The sequence below is a fragment of the Sphaeramia orbicularis genome, chromosome 15 (genome assembly GCF_902148855.1).
Source record: "Sphaeramia orbicularis chromosome 15, fSphaOr1.1, whole genome shotgun sequence".
Lineage (NCBI taxonomy): Eukaryota > Metazoa > Chordata > Actinopteri > Kurtiformes > Apogonidae > Sphaeramia > Sphaeramia orbicularis.
Window position 1 is genome coordinate 18989980 of NC_043971.1, and position 18844 is coordinate 19008823.

At 37.1% G+C, this 18844-nt stretch overlaps 1 protein-coding gene across 5 annotated transcripts in view; it reads right to left on the reverse strand.

Moving 5' to 3' along the window:
• The window catches only part of LOC115433783 (Kv channel-interacting protein 2), a 166842-nt gene that overhangs the window by 10117 nt on the left and 137881 nt on the right, over positions 1 to 18844 (reverse strand). The window contains exon 1 of one of the 5 annotated variants that reach the window (XM_030155276.1): positions 6491 to 7063. The exons of the other annotated variants lie outside the window; for them this stretch is intronic. Coding sequence (XP_030011136.1) covers positions 6491 to 6614 — 124 coding nt within the window. The 5' untranslated portion in view covers positions 6615 to 7063. Of the gene's footprint in view, positions 1 to 6490; positions 7064 to 18844 lie in introns of those variants that run through there. 5 annotated transcript variants of the gene reach the window in all.

The window sequence follows — 18844 nt, forward strand, 5'->3', positions numbered from 1 at the left end:
GGGGGCAAAATCTGGCCCACCAAAGGATCCAATCAGGCCTGCGGGATGAATTTGTGAAATCCAAAAATTACACTGAAGATATTAACAATCAATCCACATACAGACACATACAGACCAATTAGATTTCAAGTGGGTCACACCAGTAAAATATTATCATAATAACCTATAAATAATCACAACCCCAAATTTTCTCTTTGTTTTTTGGTGCAAAAAAGTAAAATGACATGAAAATGTTTATATTGCCAAACTATACTTTTATAAAAAAATGTGAATAACCTGAACAAATATGAACAAACCAAATTTCTTAAGAAAAGCAAATGCAACTTTACCAATATTCTACCTGTTACTAAATGTTTTGTGTGATTGTAATGCAAATTGTAATGCACATGTGTAAATGATAAACTGAGAAACCGAGGCAGAATATTGTTAAAATTGCATTTGTTTTTCTAAAGACAATTCAAGTTGTTCATGTTATTCAGATTTTTAAGGAAACTTTGTAGATGTAAACATGACCATAATATAATTTACTTTTTTTTCACTGTTATTATTTTACTGGTCTGGCCCACTTGAGATCAAATTGGGCTGAATGTGGCCCCTGAACTAAAATGAGTTTGACACCCCTGCTCTAGAACGTGAATTGTATAGACAGACTCAAGTGCAAAAAGTATGTGTATAGATTGATTTAAGGTCAAAATACGACTTTTGAAAGACAGTTTCTCATCATTGTTTGTTTTTACAAAATCTATACATTCAGGGTATAACATCTATTGGAGAAGTTGCACATTGCATCCATGGAACGCCACCAGCTCCCAGAGACAGTGTTTGTTTCATCCACTCTGAGCTGTTTTAATTTAGAGGTATTGACTCTGGTCCACATTTAATCATAGTAGATATTGCTATTAAAGTAAAGTTAACTTTAAGTGTCCCACACAGAAGGGTCCTTGTCCAACCAAAAACCAACTGAAGACCCTGGTGCTAAAAGAACTGAAGTTACAAAAAAAAAGTCTGTTAATATTTATAGGGTGGACTTAGCTAATCAAATACATCATGCTTATATGTTCAACTTGAATTGTCAAAACATGTGACTTCAGTACTTTTAGCACCAGGGCCTTCAATTCTGAACCTTCTTTCGATGCCACCATGCCCTCTTGACTAGACACTGGGCAGCTATTTTAGAAATATGGCAGCGCAACATGGATGGCACCCTGGTACTAAGGCTCTTTCTCAGGTAAAAAAAAAAAAAATCAGACTAAGCATTTTAATCAATGAGATGACAATCAGGTGAGTGTATGACACCCCTTATTTATAGATGAGGAATCTGGGTCTTCACCATCAAAGTCTGATTGTGATAGCTCAGTTTTGTAGAAGTGTGTCAAGGCTGGAATAAGACGAAATAAAATCAAAATGAGATTTCTGAAGACATTAGAATAAGGGTTGTTGATGGTCAGCTGGTTGGAAAGGGTTACTAGTAGATTTTAGAGAGTTTTTTTTATCCGATACAGACATGGTTTACAAATAGAGATCATACTGAGGGCTAGGACTGCCTTAATGATGAGACTTTAATTGAGAATTAACTGTCATTATTAAATGATTTTACTGTCTTTGTTTCTCCATTTGAGGCACACATACAAAATATATCTAATGAACAAGAAGGGACAAGCACTAAACACCGGAACACAAATGAATATTGCAGTTTTTTTTTTGTTTTTAAAGATTTTAAACAAAAGTACCAAGTTTTTTGTGTTTCCAAAAAAACCAAAAAACCAACTGAGAAAAAAACAGAGATTATGACAGATACCAAAAGGTGTTAATTGTCTTGAGATGATGGGGATGTAACAAGTGATGTGTAAATTGTACAACAAATTAAGTTTCCGTTAGTTTCATCTATCTGTTTTCAGTGAAGTGAATGCAGACGACGGCAACAACAGCATTAAGTTGATTATGTAATATCTGCGACAGGCCTAGGGCAAGCAAGGTGAGTAACAGTCTGAGAGGTCACATCAACCCCAGGAGAACGACAAGGAAACTAAAGGCTTCTCTTACTCTGTGGTCGATGTTTATGTCCAGGCGAATAATGACCAACAGTGTGCACGGCCAAACACAATAAGAGGACACTGGTTTCCAAACAGAACAATGCTGTCCATAGTCTGCTGAATGCCATGAGCGTCAAATCGTCAAGGACATAAACAAAAACAAAGAAAGCTTAAAGGGATTGTATGTTGTTTTTCTGCTTTAAAGTATTAAAATACGACCTGTTCAAAATAAAGAACTCTGAAGTTATACCAAAGACACCAGTGCTTTAGACTGTAGAGATATGGAATGAGTATATTTTTAACCCCAACTGGTCAGGGCAGATGAGCATCCTCCAGGAGGTGGGGTCTGCTCGAGGTTTTTGCCTGTTAAAAGGAAGTTTTTCAAGTGTTTGCTCCCAGAGGATTCTGTTGGGTTCTGTAAATTGGCTTGAGAGTCTGGTTTCGACCAGCTCTATATGCAAAGGCCCAATCCCAATTCACCCCTTAGCCCTCCCCCTTAATCCCTACCCCTTGAAACGGAGCTGCAAGGGGTAGGGGTTGAAACATTCTCCTATGAAATGGGACAACCCTTCGGAACCTGTTACGTCATCAGCAGTCACTGATGCCACTATTAACAGATGCGAAGACTTTGTTTCCGAAAGTATTCATCATATTGTCGGCAGCTGTAACCGTCTCTGTTCCATGGGCTTTAGTCATCTTTTTACGGCTATCAACTATAAACCGCAGAAATACGGTCTATAACACATTGAAACAGCATTAAATGGTCGGTCAAATGATTAAGTTGTTTAGGAAGAAAATATGTACATTTGTGTGCTTCTTTCATCACACTGCTGTACTTTTTGGTTGTGTTTACCTCCATCTTGCCAATGATTCAAACAGAATTATGGGAAATTTCTCCTACCCCTCTGTTTGTAGTATGGCCCCGAGCCTTAGCCCTTCCCTTCTGTTTGTTCGAGAATCGAGACAACACTACCTGTTCACGTGTACGTACAAAATGGAGGGGTATGGGTAAGGGGGAGGGCCAAGGGGTGAATTGGGATTGAGCCAAAGTGTCATGAGATAACTTTTATTATGATTTGACTCTATATAAATAAAATTTGATTTGATTTGATTTACACCGATGGGCCGACAGATTTACGTGACCACTAGAGGGAGTAGTGAGTCACTCTGCCAGTCTCCCATTCTGATGAAAACTAATACCACAGGGCCTTTTGGCCAATGCATCACAAAGTGACAAGATGGGATGAGAACAGATAAGAAACAACTTTCAGAGTCAAAGAAAGTGACAAAGGAACAAAAGCTAGAAGCAGTGTTCTTTTCACCACTGGACACAGCTCTAAATGAAAAGAATGGAGTTTGATGCTGAAATGGTAGCATTTCTTCTAGTTTGATTCTGAGGCTTATGAAGGTATAAAGTTATTATGTGATGTTATTATCTTTGCTAAGTTACTGTTTGTTGATCAGACTAAACACTGACAGTTTTGACCTTGTTTGGATGATTTCAAACAGATGTTTCGTGCAGCTATTGAAACAAACTGTACAGAAAACAAAGGAGATTTGCAGTTTTACTGTGGCTGTTTTCCATCTAAAAACAGAGCTAAGCTAGCAGAGCTATAATGTAAACTATCAGCTGATGTAGCATGTGAAGATTATAGGACACAGTGTTATTTTGAGTAACTGTCAAAATGCCAGCTATGAGGTTTTTTCTGTGAAGGTGAAAATTTGATGATACCATGATACAGATGTATGTAAACAATTAGCTTTATACTTTATTCGGTGAGTGATACATTCCCTGGATACATAGCGCTGATTCATTGGTAGTTTTGGTAGTCCTACAGGTGTTCTGCTATGCTATGTTTGGAATATCAATACTACATAGAACCCATTTAAAGTAATACAATCATAGTCCCTTTTTGAGCGTTACATTTGAGCTGTTCTTTTGCACTACATAGCTTGTCATGATAATATTTCATAAAGCTAAATGACTATGATTCATGCCTAAATTTGGAAACCATTAAATATTACAACTCAGATATGATGTCTGCTAGTAACATTTTTAACGTAACCTTCACATCTCTGACTGATATTGTCTTACAGATGTATCCTTTCACAGGCTAGAAGTAGACTAAATTTAATTTCTACTGATTGTTTTGAAGGTCTGAACAGAGAAGCGTAAAAAAAGACAAACATTATGATTTCTATTACCTCTGCGAGGAACACTGAGCTTGAAATACTTGTGAGAACTATGAAAGCTGACTCTACTGGAAACTGTCAATGCTTAGATACGCTCGTTTTAGGACTGAGACACCTCTTCCCATCTCTCCGTCTCGCTTGCTGTTTCTTTTTCTGTATTTTGGTCCTGATGATGAAATTTCTTGTTTGTTGTGCTGTCTTTGAATAATTATGTGCGCTGGCTGTCTTTGCCAAGCCTGTCTTGGAAAAGAGATATTTGATCACAGAGGGATTAACCTGATTTTAATACACACGTCTATCCATCTACTTCATCTATCAATCAACCACTTAACTATCTATTCGATATAACAATTTTAAAAGATATACCCCTAAAATCATTTAACAAGTGTTGAAATTTACATATTTAAAAGAATTGTTAGTCATGTGGAAGACCAGATATAGCCTAATTTCTGAGAAGTTAGTTGTTTATGATAAGATAAACTGACAAAAGACTGTACATGGAGCAAATATGTCAAGTACTCTGGGCAGAAAGGTAAACAAATGTTGAAGAAAATCTATAATGAACATTATAAACTGAATGTTTTAAGTGAATATGACTGTTATGCTTGTAGTTGGGTATTGGTGACTTGTTTATGTGATCTGTAAAGAGAAGAGACAAGGAAAAAAGGAAGGAAATCTGTGTTTGTGTAATGTTATGAATAAAAGGGCAGGTAATACATGATTCTTTTTGCTTCCTGTTCTTCATTGCTCATGCAATTTCTGTAAGGATTTTGGGTTACTGTGCATTATTAGTTTTTTTTTTTTTTTTTTTTTATTCTTTAAAGACATAACACTGATATGAGAGAAATAAACTGCATCTGATCTTCTTAAGTTTATGAACTTAGAATTTAAAGGATATTTGATAATGGCTTGTATGAAATATTAACACGATGTTGAACTGTACAGAGTCTTTTGTTAAAACAAGTAGGTTACTGTGCTCCTTATGCTACTCCCTTTGAAGTTAAAATTGTTTTTTGAGTGGCACTGATAATGACACAAAAAAACCTCTTTCATTTTGACCAGAATATGCAGAAACGTCAAAAATGTCTATTCCTCATCAGAGAAAGAGAAGAAAAACAACATTCAGTGTTCTTTAGCTGTTCAACATTATAACACTGTTACCCAGCATGCCCTGTGGTGATTGTGCAATTAGAGTTCAATAGTTTCCCCCAGGATACACTGACAGACCAACGCATCTCTCCAGGAAATATGAAAAACAGCTCTATTTTTGGCTTGATGGCAACATATTCTGACAATATCCAGCAACTTCTGACGGAGATTTATGTTTCATAAACTTAGATCTAACAATTTTCTCGAAACAGAGTATCCTGAAGCGAAGGCAGGAAAATGTCTCATTTTAGCAGACAGTTTTTTGTGGCCTTGACACATATGTGTAGTAAAGATCTAATATTAACCTATGGAAAATAAAGGGTTCACCGGGTTCACTAGAGGCTAGGGATCTTCTACCTAATATATATCATCTCTGTCTTTACAAACTAACTCTATCTACCAGAGAAAGCACTTTATTATTCACAATTTCACTAAATTGGGAATAAAAATACTATATACTACAGCTCAGACATATTTCTCAGTGAGTCTCTTGGTACTTATTAAACTCTTACATTTCTCATAAAGTAAAGAAGATCTGCCAACACCTTTGGAAGTCAAAAACTTTTACTTTGTTATACAGGCTTTAATATTTTGTAGGTGAAGATGGGTGAGATAACATAGATGACATGAGTAGGATTATTTTGTTGGAGTTCATAAAACTCCCACAGGATACAGAATATATAGGACTGTTTGCAGTGGCTTAACAGATCTTTTATCTGATGACACCCAGAGTCCATAGTTGATGACCTGTAGCAGAAAAGATGCAGTTGGATGATGGATTTACAGCTGAGGAATCACTTCAACGAATAAACTAATATGTTGTAAAGAAGCATGGGCACACTATACTACATATGACGAAGTATTTGACTCTCACTCAGACATGACATACATGATACAAGACCGTAAATGGGTGGAACAGATGTGACAGCAATTATGTGAAGAAATTAGGCCAGACTACTTTACATTGAACCCTAAACAACACTGCAGAAACATACACAAATGCATGACAGCTCCCTTTGGGGATGGAAGTGTTTTTCTCCTCACGTCTTCCCCAACATATTTATCATTTTGACTTACTTACTCTGCTCCTTTCTCTTTTCTCTTTTTCTTCTTACCTGCTATGGAAATGTCGATAAGCCCCAGAAAGTGCATCAGTTTGAGGGAGCTGCAGACCACCAGGAGGATGCCCACAGTCTGCAGCCCCTCCACCTCCCACTTTTCTTGAAAGAACAGATGCATCCTTTCCTCCTGCCTCTATCTGTTGTTCTGTCAACAAAAATCTTTCCCGTCGCCCCCGGGCAACCACGTCCCCCCCCTCAGCTCCAATTGGGAATGCACCGTCTTTTTTTCCTCCTCAGTCTTTCCTCTCAGTCCCCTTCTATATGCTTGTATTCATCCATCCTAACTCCGCACGGCTCCCCGCCCAGTTTCTTCACTGAAGGTAGATTGTTAGTCTCCTTGTTTCTTCATCGGGAGCCGTAAGCATGTGGGAGCAGAGCTGTCGTCTTTGCTGCTCCACCCCCGCCACCTCCTGTGCCTGTCAGATGCTGTTTAAGTTCCAGGTGAAGTTCGGACAATTCACTGTGCGTCTTGGCAGCTTGGTGGCAATTGTTTTCTGACTCCCTCTGCTTTTCCAGCCACCGACTCTCAAACTACTCTCTACTCCTTGTCTGTCCTCCCTCTCCCACTGTTTCTCGCCTTACTTCGTCACTCTCTTCTTGCTGTGTCCCTCCCCATGTTTAATTGGGTCAGTGATGGGACTGAGTGAAGGGAGAAAAGATGGGAGGGGGGGGGGACAAAGGGATGGAGGGGTACTAGTTGTAGGTTAGAAGGGGAATCAGAGGGGGGGGATACAAAAAGCACGATCAGGAAATGACACAGAGAGATGAAGGAAGGAAAAGGGGGGCGGGGGGGCGTGATGGAATAGTTAAAAAGGAAATAACAGCGGAGGGAGAAACTGGGGGACAAATTTAGGAGAAGAAAGAGCAACAGAAGGGACTGCGGCGATGTAGCATCTGACCCAACAGCTACATGGACAAACTCACAGATGTGGCAATCTCCCCTGAGTGTAAAGTCAACACACACATTCACACACAAACACACAGCCACGGGGCAAAATCTGCCTATAACATGTACTGCATATGTAATCCAGTGCAGTGGGGAGAATTTCAGTTGGGATGTGATGTATTGATGTCACATCTGGCACAATGGCATCCTCTCAGAGACAGATACATCTCTAAAGAAAGAACCAGAAAAGCAATTTGATTTATAATGATGCTCTTAGGCAGAATATTTGACACTTCCCATGAGACACCTCCCCGTTTTTCTCTCTCTCTTTTTTTCTTTTTTTATTACTGCAGTTATTTGATGGCTGACAGCGATAAATACATCAACAGAATAAAATGGATAGACAAGAAACAAAGGGAGAAAATTGTGTTTAACACGCTTCAATATTACTAGATTGAAATCAAAGCATGAATAAGATAAGTGCTGTAATTGTTAAGGAAAGCAACTAATAAAAACACAATACAATATGACAAGTGGCTTTTAAAGGTGTGATTTATAAGTGAAGAAATTTACATGTGTTAATATTGTTTTTATGTCCAATGTATAAATTGATTTTAATGTATACCTATAGGACTTGGAATGAAAATTGCTTTTATTCTTCTTAAATAGTATGGAATATTAGAAAATGCTTAGTATCATTTGGTAACATTGGACAGAAAATTTCAGTTTTCTTCTTTCTTACTCCATTCTGTTCTTTTCTTTTAAAATGTTTTACTTATTTTATCTTGTATTTCATATATTCACTTCTTTTCCTGCACGTTTGTCACCACAATGTATAAAATTCATGTGCACATTTGGCATAACTGTAAATATCTCTTCTTACAATCAAAATTAAAAAAAAAAAAATCAGGTTCAGGTGACTTTACATGCACACATAGGTTGAAACACCCTTTAAACATAACATTAGGTTAAGAGACAAGCTCAAGTTGTGATAAATAGGTTTATTTTATATGTTATAAACTGCTTTGAGTGTATAAAAACGCAACAAATACTGCAAACGTTTTTCCTGTAATGTTTAATATTATTTTTGATCCAATACTGAAGCCAGTATCAGTACTGAAAAATGTTAAGTGATACCCATCCATATACATCTTACAAATTGAGTGTCTTCTTAGACTTTCACAGATGCCTACATCCATGACAACAGCCTGTAAAATGATTTATACATAGGGCTGAATTTTATGTGGATATATGACACACAAACAGACTCCAAGGCAAACACGAGGATCCAGAACTGCATGCAGTTCCATCATAATCAATGTTTAAATTAGTACTGTCAAAAGATTAAATGTTTTAATCAGATTAATCACAGGGTTGCTGTGGATGAATTTAGATTAATCACAATTAAATATCATTCATTTATAACCTATATTAATCGTGTTTCATTTTGCATGAGCAAACAGACTCAAGAAAGAAGGGAATATATGTGCACTTAATGTGTTTATTAAACACCTTCAACTATTTCAACAAAACAGCTTGAAACAACGGTTCCATCTTGGTTTTTTTGTTTTTTTTTAGTCATATTTCCCATCCAGAGAGTGTCTTCCATCTTTATGGGTTGGTTCTGCTGCCTGTCACTACTGGATCAACTGCCCATTTATGCTAATTCTACTTGGACAAACTGCCCGCAATATGTTGCAGATGGGTTAATTGCGTTAAAGATTTTAATCCGATTAATCATGATGATGAATTAATGCTTAATTTTGACAGCCCTAGTTTAAATGATTAAAACACATACTGTATTTGGGTGGAACTGGGAAGAAAAAGACAACAGCTAGTCTGTAACAAGTTTATAACAACAATGAAACGCTAATATAGTTTCCTTCCTTTCCTTCAGCTCCATTATCCACTCCGATTTTAATAGCCCTCCTGAAACCAGAGCAGAAAGTGATTGAAATCTCCAAGTACTGTATAAGACGATGAATGGCATATTCGACCCTTCAACCCACTTTAAAAGCTGGGTTTTGTCTTTTAGTTTTTGTTGTCAATTTGTCCTGTACAGTGTATGTGCCAGCTCCCTGCCAGACAGTACGTTGATGGAGTTTGGGTGAAAGGGAAGCTTGAGGAGACAGAGGGGGTTTGGGGCAGGGCCTGAACTGTCTGTCATATGATTAATGTTCCTCAGTCAAAATGAGAGCTGGACCTGTAGCTACTGAGCCTCGGGGAACACAACTCCACAACCAGCCTTGTGAGAATAAACAACCAGCACTTAATCAGAAGCAGATTCATGCTCTTTGGTGCACAAAATGACAACAAGTAAAGATTTTGCGGTCACACAGTCTGGGCCCATGGATGCAAGTACACAAGCGTCAATCAATGTCATTAAATGTGGAAGAGTTGACTGCAGCGGTGGAGTGATCCCAGAGCAGCAACAGAGGCCTATTAGAGCTTCTAATGGCACTCAAAAATCAGACATTAGCACAGAATCATCATTATGACCCTGTAAATTGAGATGTATGATGGAAATAAAAGCCTATTAAATGTAAAATATTTCCCATCTGGTCATTAATAGAGATTTCTTACATAAACCATTACATTACCCTATATTTTGCATGCATTTATGGGCACAACTAATAAAATAGGCTGTGTAAATTCCTAAATACAATGACATATTCAGGGCAGTACATTTTCCAGCACAGTCTGCACTCAAAGAGTCAAATCGAGGATCAAAGTGCAGGAGATTAAGGCTGGTGGTGTCCATCTGTCATATTCTCTTATATAAAGTATTCCGATATCTGTCATATATTGAGACAGAAATGTAAGATCAGTATAGTGCAAACAAACAAAAAAGTATCCCCTTTAACTTTCTATCCTAAAACTTGGCTCAGACATGACGGCTCTGTGATGGCAGGAATATTGTAAGGCACTGAACTCTGAACTTGCAACTGTTGAAGTTGCTTCTAATAATGGTATCATAAATTTTACTTTATGGTTGCACGGATTGTAACCCTGTATGCAGTGATTTGTTGACTTACAGGTCGAAGGATGTCTAGACGTCTAGGTTACAAGGTAAGAAGGTTGGAAAGTTTTGATGTTCATATTGTATACGACAGAGCTTCTCAGTATTTTTAACATTGTTGATAGAAAGCCAAAAATTATGGAATCTGTGCTTCCTTAACATTCTAACTATATTAACTCTTTGATGCATGAATTATGAGAACCTTAGTCAAGATTTATTTCCTGGGTGTTTTTTATTCCTCTTTAATCAGTCAAAGTTTATTCATGTAGCACTTTACAACAATATAAAGAAGACCAAAGTGCTTTTACATCTAAAAGCATGATTAAATTGTAAGATAGAATAAATACCTTAAATATGCATAAAACAATAAGACATAACACACTGATAAAAAAAAAAAAAAAAAAAGACCACAGATTTAAAACCTAATATTGTCTCAGTGTTAAGGGTGCTCTTTAGGCATAAAAACAAACAAACAATGTGATTGAAATATTTTTAATGAACCTATTTTTTATGGAATTGCAAAAATGTCAACTCAGCTGGGCACCATGTGTTTCATTTCTGAAGCAAAGAAACATGTATTTAAAATGCAATAACTGAAAGTGATATACTGTGTGAAAACTATGAAAGAAAAATATATTTAATTAAGATAAGCTAATGATAGCTAATAAGCTAATAGGCTAATCTGATGTTTTCTCACATTTTAACATACTCTAATACTAGTTATTACTCATGGAGATAATAAACAAAACAAAAAAAAAAGTTTCAGAAAACTGTTACTTACAGTCTAATAACAACTAGCAATTGATTTACGCTCATACATGTTAGTGCACATCAGGTTTACCAAGAACAGCAAAGTTACAGCAATGGTATAAATTGCAGTGTTTGAGATGATGCATAAGTGTCCACTGTGTTGGCTGATATGGAACTAAAACAACCAAACCCATGAATATACAACAGCTAAAATTTGCTTAGAGGTCTTATTTCTGTCTTTGTGCATAAGAAATCAATATAAGTGAATCCCCAAAGGAACTTTGTGTTGGTAAATGCAAGTTATGCAAATTTACAGGATTTCAGTTCAGTTCAACATGTTGATGGTCATATGAACTATGTTTTCAGCTCAAAAATGTCCAATTTCATCACAATTAATGCTATATTTTCATGTCACAAATGGCCAAGTTATATTTGAACTGAATTTACCTGAAAAACAAATGTTCTGTTCTTTTAGATTACCTATTTTTTCTTACAAGATTATATACTACATATCACATGTTTTCTTTTTACAGGTTGCAATATGGAGTATGGTGCTGATCCATCCTGATTATGTTACGCAAATACATACATTAAGAATGTCACATGTCACTTTTTAAATCAATAGTTTTCTAAAAGTAAGCTTTTTTTTTTTATATAAAGAAATAACAATTCTATTTTGTTATTTACTCTTTAGTATGATGATAAAGTATACAATAAATAATTCTGATCCTAGTTTTTGCACATGGATCATTTGTGGAAATGGTGACATGGCTGCCAAGCATCAGTATGATGGGATCTGTAACAACCATGTCACATCCGTCCACTGCCACATTTTGTGTTTTTGTGTCAGCTGTTATTGTTTTAGATCCACAATACTAACATTTATGAATAAGAGGATAATTAGCAATAGTAAGTACATAAGTTTATTACTAATAAAGTACTGGTACTGACCAGATCATCATGGGTAATGTCACGTCCATCCACCAGCAAAAGTTTTCACATACATGTGCTATTCAAAATCCAATATTTCTGAAAATATAGCTTCCACTGTCAAATAATATCAGTAGTCTGTGCACAAGTGTATTAGCATTATTTCAACACAGTTCTAAGCATTTCTTACAACTTTTTTTTTTTTTTGACAAAAATGGCCACTCATTTGACCCCCTAAGTAAATTTTAGCTGCCTAGAGAACAGCTGTAGAACAGCTGCCCACTGGAGTGACCACTATGCATGAAAAGGTTAAATATGTCACATTTGCTCTTGGATGACTTTGTGCCATGCTGCGGTTCAAGTCATTTGTTGACAGATTCAGTTTCTAAGTTAACAGTAGCTATTCTTGCACATTGTTACAGCTTTATAGTTATAGGTGAAGAGTGGCAGTGAAGAATTTGGGAGCAGGTATGTACATTCTTGCAGAAAATCTGACTCATGTTCTCTTCATTGAAATCAGTGTTCAGTATGAATGGAGGCAATTAAGAAAACAGGGACAATACTCATTTTTAAGATACATAACAACTTGTTTATCATTGGAAAATGATTAATGCACATACATTTCTTCACACATTGCTCATTTAAGCGCCATTAAATCTACAAATCACCAAATAAATATAAAAAAAAAAAAACCCCAAAACAGCAACAAAACATAAACTGCTGACAAATACTGTAAAGCTCTTCACATGACCAGTGTCAGAGCAGACATGTTCAGATCCCCACTGTATGTCTTTGTGTTTCCCTTTGACGTCTACTTATGATCATTAAGGTTTTTGAGGCCACTGAGTTTCTTTCAAGTAAAGAAATCACAGATGGCACAAACACATTTTAGCCTAACCTGTTTACGCCTGGTCTACAACAGATAACGACAGCATGTAATTCATCCCAAGCGATGCTGTCATCCTAATAGTGATGGACATTCACTTGCCTGAATGCTAATATAAAACAGATATTGACGCTCTTTCGCACACATGTATGCACACACACGTACACTCCGCCTGTAATAAAACGTTAGGTTAATCAGTCTTAGCTGATTAGTCTCTGTGTGGCATATTTTGCCTGAGGCCAGACACACCGAGTAATTGAAATACCTCCATATTTAGACGTCTACCTGGGCAATTATTCCTCTCAAAACTGATTAAAATGTCTAAGAGAGAGACAGAGAAAACGAGTGTGTGTGTGTGAAGGTGCAATGAAGGAGACACAGAGGAGGTCATTGACAAATGGTGCTCAAAATTGGCTAGTGTGTTTCCAATTAAATAAGTGAGAGAAGAGATCCATTTGCATAGATCATTAGCTTTTGAGGATATTTTTAATACTGCGTTGTGAGACAAAAACAGATTCATTCTACTGAGGCCGAGTCCTTGTAGCATAAACTACAGAGAGCTGCTAATGAATAGTTTTCTTTTGAAACTAAACACATTAAGATGAGACGGGGGAGCAGAGGATTTTCTCTTTAGAGGAGATTTGTATGTACTAACAGCACTTACCCTGAAATTAATAAATCTAAATGATATTTTCTGTATTACAGCTGTGCAAAATAAGGATACGTTAGAAGAACCAACACACATCTAGAACCATTATCAATGCTTCTAACCAGTGTCAGAGTATATTTTTATCATTGATGCAGGTGACCAAATGACCTGCAAACTGCTGCTGAAACTGGACAAATACATATTGCAGCAGCTACTGGTTACACCTGAAGAGGGCAGTATAATGCAAGACATTTGATCAGTAGTACAGTTTTCAGCAGTGCTCACCTCTAGCAATTCTCTCATTCCCTTTGTTATTGTCCTTCATTTACATTCAGCTCCAGAGACAAGACAAACAGTGGGAGGGTAATGAAAGATCACAAGCCATTAAGAACTTGAAACACACACACACACACACTAGCTCCGAAAAGGGACAGTAAGACTCAGAGCAGCTCAAAACTACAGCAAACCAAACAGCATTTGAACTGCACCTTCTTTCTTGGCCCTCAGTTATGTTTGTGCTTTTTAAAATGCTTTCTATGTTAGTGCGTGGTGTAAAGCAGTCAATCTAAAGTGAGTTTGCATCGCTCAGAACAATTCTCTAAACTTATTTCCATCAAATCATAAACACTCTGCTCTGCTGTTTCCTGCCAGGAGCCAAATCAGGTAAACATCCTGAACGGGTCGATAATACAGGAAAAAAAAAAAAAAAAATCTGAGCTACTAGGAGCTCTTCCAGCAGCTAACAGGGTTTAAATCTCAGTTCTCTGAAGGTTTTGTTTCAGCTCATGAAAGATTTGTTACTAAAAAGACTGCTCTAACAAATCATAAAAAAAACCTATATTTTCCAGCAAAGTCACGACATTTCGAGACAAATAACAGAATATTCTGTTGGAACAAACAGCAGCAAAACTTTGAACCCAGACACAAAAACTCAAGCACCTAGGAGCAGCTTAACAGAATGTTATCCAAAATGTTTACTGGAAATCAGCCATGAATGAAGATCAAATTGGCAGTTAAACCAATGGCAGAATGACGCCAGCCTGTAGCCATCCTTGTTGTTGTAAAACAGGGTGAATAATAGCCACTGTCTGCCCGACATTAATGCTTTATCCTGGAGAATGATGCTGTTAGGCTTGTGTGCCCTTGTTAATATTGGCAGTGTGTCTGTACGAAAGAAAAGTGATTCCGAAAAACAGAGAATATACAGTCATGGAAAAAATTATTAGACCATCAAAAGTCATCAGAAACAATGGTTATGCAATCAAGTACTAACTCCAATGTGTATCATGTGACTAAAAAAGACAGAAAAGAAAACACGGAATGCCTAAAAGCACTGTTTTTGGCAGTACAATGTAGGGCTGCATGACATTGGAAAAAACTGACATTGCGATTTTTTTGTAACCCTGCACTATGAAAAAATCCTCAGGAGGATATAATAGCTGTTTGGTGCCAATATAAATGGTCAAACAAATTAGCTGCATTTCCTCTTGTTGTGGCAACAGGTGCAAGGCACTGTCGACACAGAACACATGTTTCAATATCATCCTTCTTGTGGCTGAAATAATTCCAGATAACTGACGTCGCTTTTCTTTTTGGCACCAAGTCTTCATTTTCGATGATTTTCTCTTGTTCGTTGCTCATTTTTCAATGTCGTTACCAGCGACTCACTCTATGTGCAAGGGTGTGGTCTGCTTCGGCAAACTGATTAAGAATGATTGTGATTGGTGGATCGTTGCACACAGTGTGTGTCAGGTACCCAGGTTGAATTTAGATGAGAATACGTTGAGTTCATTTGCCTCCTACATTGCAGGACCTGCGATGTGAGTATTGCACACATGTACATTGCGAGGATGATACTCAAACGATAAATTGTGCAGCTCTAGTACAATGCCATAGCTATTGATGTAAGAACTGAAGTGATTTTGGTTATTATATAGGAAAAATGGAAAATGGTTAGATATCAGCTCTGAAATTAAACTCTTATGAGCTATTTCTGTTGTTATCATTATATTTATCCAAACAAATGTACCTTTAGCTGTACCAGGTATTAAAGTGAACAAGAAACTGAAGAAAACAAGGGTGGTCTAATAATTTTTTCCGGGACTGTATATTAATGACTTTTCTTTTATCTATATATGATTGACAGGCCACTACAAGAAGAACTTTACACAAAAGAAAACTAACAGCTGTATCTGGTTTGACTCAGCACCATCAGCAGCATATTGGTGACAATCAAGGCCACACATACTATTCCTGTGGATGAATGTCTGCTTTTTTTTGTTTTTTTGATGAAACTTTCTTTCCACACAAATTCCCAGGTAATTCAAGTACCTTTCTCATGCTGTTCATGCCTACTCACTTCACCTCTAAAAATGAAGAACAAATCGTGGCTGTTCAAGTAGGAAATGCTCATCAAAATCAAATGGTATCTGTTAGAGCTGAAACCACCAATTATTTTCATTATCGATTAACCTGTTGATTATGATTATTTGCTCAGTGAATTATTTACTTGTCATGTCTTGATTGGTCCATGACCGAAATTTATTCAGTTGCTGCTGTTATAGAGGAAGAAATACTCGCTTTTATGAAAAATGAATGGGTGAAAAAAAAGGCAAAATGTAAATGTGTATAAAGGAAGCATGTGCTTATCAAGGACAGGGGAATGTATGAAAAATAAAATATCGAAAAGGATTGTTGTAAAAAAAAAAAAAAAATTGCCAAAAACAAGCTAGAGGCAGAAAAATATGTCTTTTAATATAAATAGAAATACCACCATCAGTGTATTTTGACTTGACATAGGCTTCATCAGGACCACACTTTTTTTTTTACAAAAATCGTTTTTTTACCTTTTTAATTATCATATAGATTGTGATTCATTTAATATTCAACTCACAATCAATAAATCGTTGAAGCTACAGTTTTCAACATTTATTCAGATGCCTATACTGATGCTCAGTAATATAGAATGATGGAAAATAATTTAATTCACAAAGCTCTCAGCTTGTGATGTTAAGCACCTCACTAAATACTAAAGTGTTACAGGATGTAGATAATAAATGACAGACAAATATTCATAGATTTTTAGAAAAATCGCTGTAGAGAACTGCTCAAAGATTGCACATAATTACAGAAGCCGACAGCAGCAGACCGGAAGAGTTATCACGAACTTCTTCTGTCTCAATCTCTGGAAAGTTACAGTATACAGTAGCATTTGAGGGGTTTTCACAATGTTTGCTCATTGTTTGTCTTCTGGGTTGGATTTTTGACACATACTCTGGCTCAAGATACAGTGAGCTGCAAGTCAAAGCCGTCCCACAAGTCTTAGAAACTGTAGCTCCCAAACAGCAAATGATCCTTTTGTGCCTTTTCCGAATCGGCTTAAAATCATGAATCGTGAGAATGTTTCTACGCCTCACGTGCCACTTGGCAACATTTCTGCTTTGAAACCAAAACTTTGGCCTGTAACATTACTGTAGATCTTACACATGAAAAATTTCAAAACCTTTATGGGCTAAGCCGTATGCAGGAAAAAGGTCTTTAGACACGAGGCTAAGCTGCGTTAATGCAAATCTTCCAAACTAATAAGTCACCAAGGCTTATTTTCAAGGACAGGTCTGTATTTATGTGTGAATTCATTAGTTTATTCTCAATGTTATCGTCGTTCTGCAGACGGGTGTCAGAAGAAGACCAGCGGAGCGTCAACAACTTCTGTTCTTTTTATCCACAGAGCACCTGCCATACGAACACACTCATCTACACACATATACAGACAGACACACTTGACTGCTACAATCAAATCGAGGGAAGGAGAGCCAGAGGAAAAAAAAAAAAAAAAAAAAAAGAGAAAGAGAAAGAGAGAGAGCGACAGAAGAAGGGAAAGTGGAACCAAAAAAAGAAAAGAGAGGGAGAAGGAAGAGAGGGACTTGGAGGGATTGAGAGAGTTGTGTATTAAATATCCCCTGTCTGATCCTCCTGTGTCCCGGGTTCTCATCTTCTCGCTGGCTACCCATCAGAGGGGCAGAGAGAGAAAGTGCCTCAGACAAGGACAACAGGGACAGTCTCCTCTACACTCTGCAGTTTTATTACTCTTTATAAAGTTTGCCACAGCCTGGATACCTGTTTTCCACCTCACTGATAAAAGCTACAGTATCTGCTCTATGTAACTGCCCTTATTTCAGTTTCCCCCTAGTGGACAGGAATCAGGACTCCTCGACTCATAGTTGAAACTCTTAAATAATTAATCTTCACGTTTAAAAAAATCTGTTTTAAGGTCAAGGTGGCACCATAAGAACGACAACGAATATTATGAGAACTGACAGCTATAATGTTCAGACCCCCACAGAGAGCTAGAAGCGATGCAGCTCACTCTAAATGGACCACACACACACACACACACACACACACACACACACACACACACACACACACACACACACACACACTACTCGCCATTAGCTTGGCCCTCTGCTGAAGGACAATTACAATGAGGGTAGATGGACGGGCTTGTGTGTGAGAGTGTGTGTGAGTTTGGACACAAATGGGTCCTCTCCTGACCACTAAGCAATTTATCTGCACTTATCCCTCTCTCACATACTGTCCATTCACACACACACACACATACACACACACCTCAGTGCTGATCATAGCCAAATTTCCTCTTAAGCAGGAAAAATGATTTGCTGAGTTTGATCTTATGCAGCAAAGGGATGTTGGTCCACTTTGGAGTCTCTTCACCATTAATTCCCAGTGACTGTGTCGCACCCCACAGGTGGGTCACAGGAGATTTTATCTGGGTTGCCAGATAAATTTGTATTTCAACAAGGTACATGCTTTGTTGGTACTGTTCATATTGTTCTGATCGAATCTTATGTCATGAAAAGGCTATAACATAGGGATGGACACTGAACTTCAATACATTTATGGAGCTGATCAAAATGTACAGAGCAGATTATTCATATTGAAAAAGGTGTTGTTTGATGCCGTATTTCAGTACTTAGTAAATCTCACCAGAATCAGTGCATGTAGCATGTACACACTGCTTTATACATTTTTATTTATTAATTCAGATTCAGATCACTCTTATTGCAAATTATATCAGAGATGCACTGCAGAACAAAATGACGATACAGGGTCAGCAATAAATGAAAATAAATTAATATTGAAATACTTGTAATCACGTAAAAAAAAGTCTATTTCTTATGCTAGTAAAGCTAGGTTGAGGTTTTATA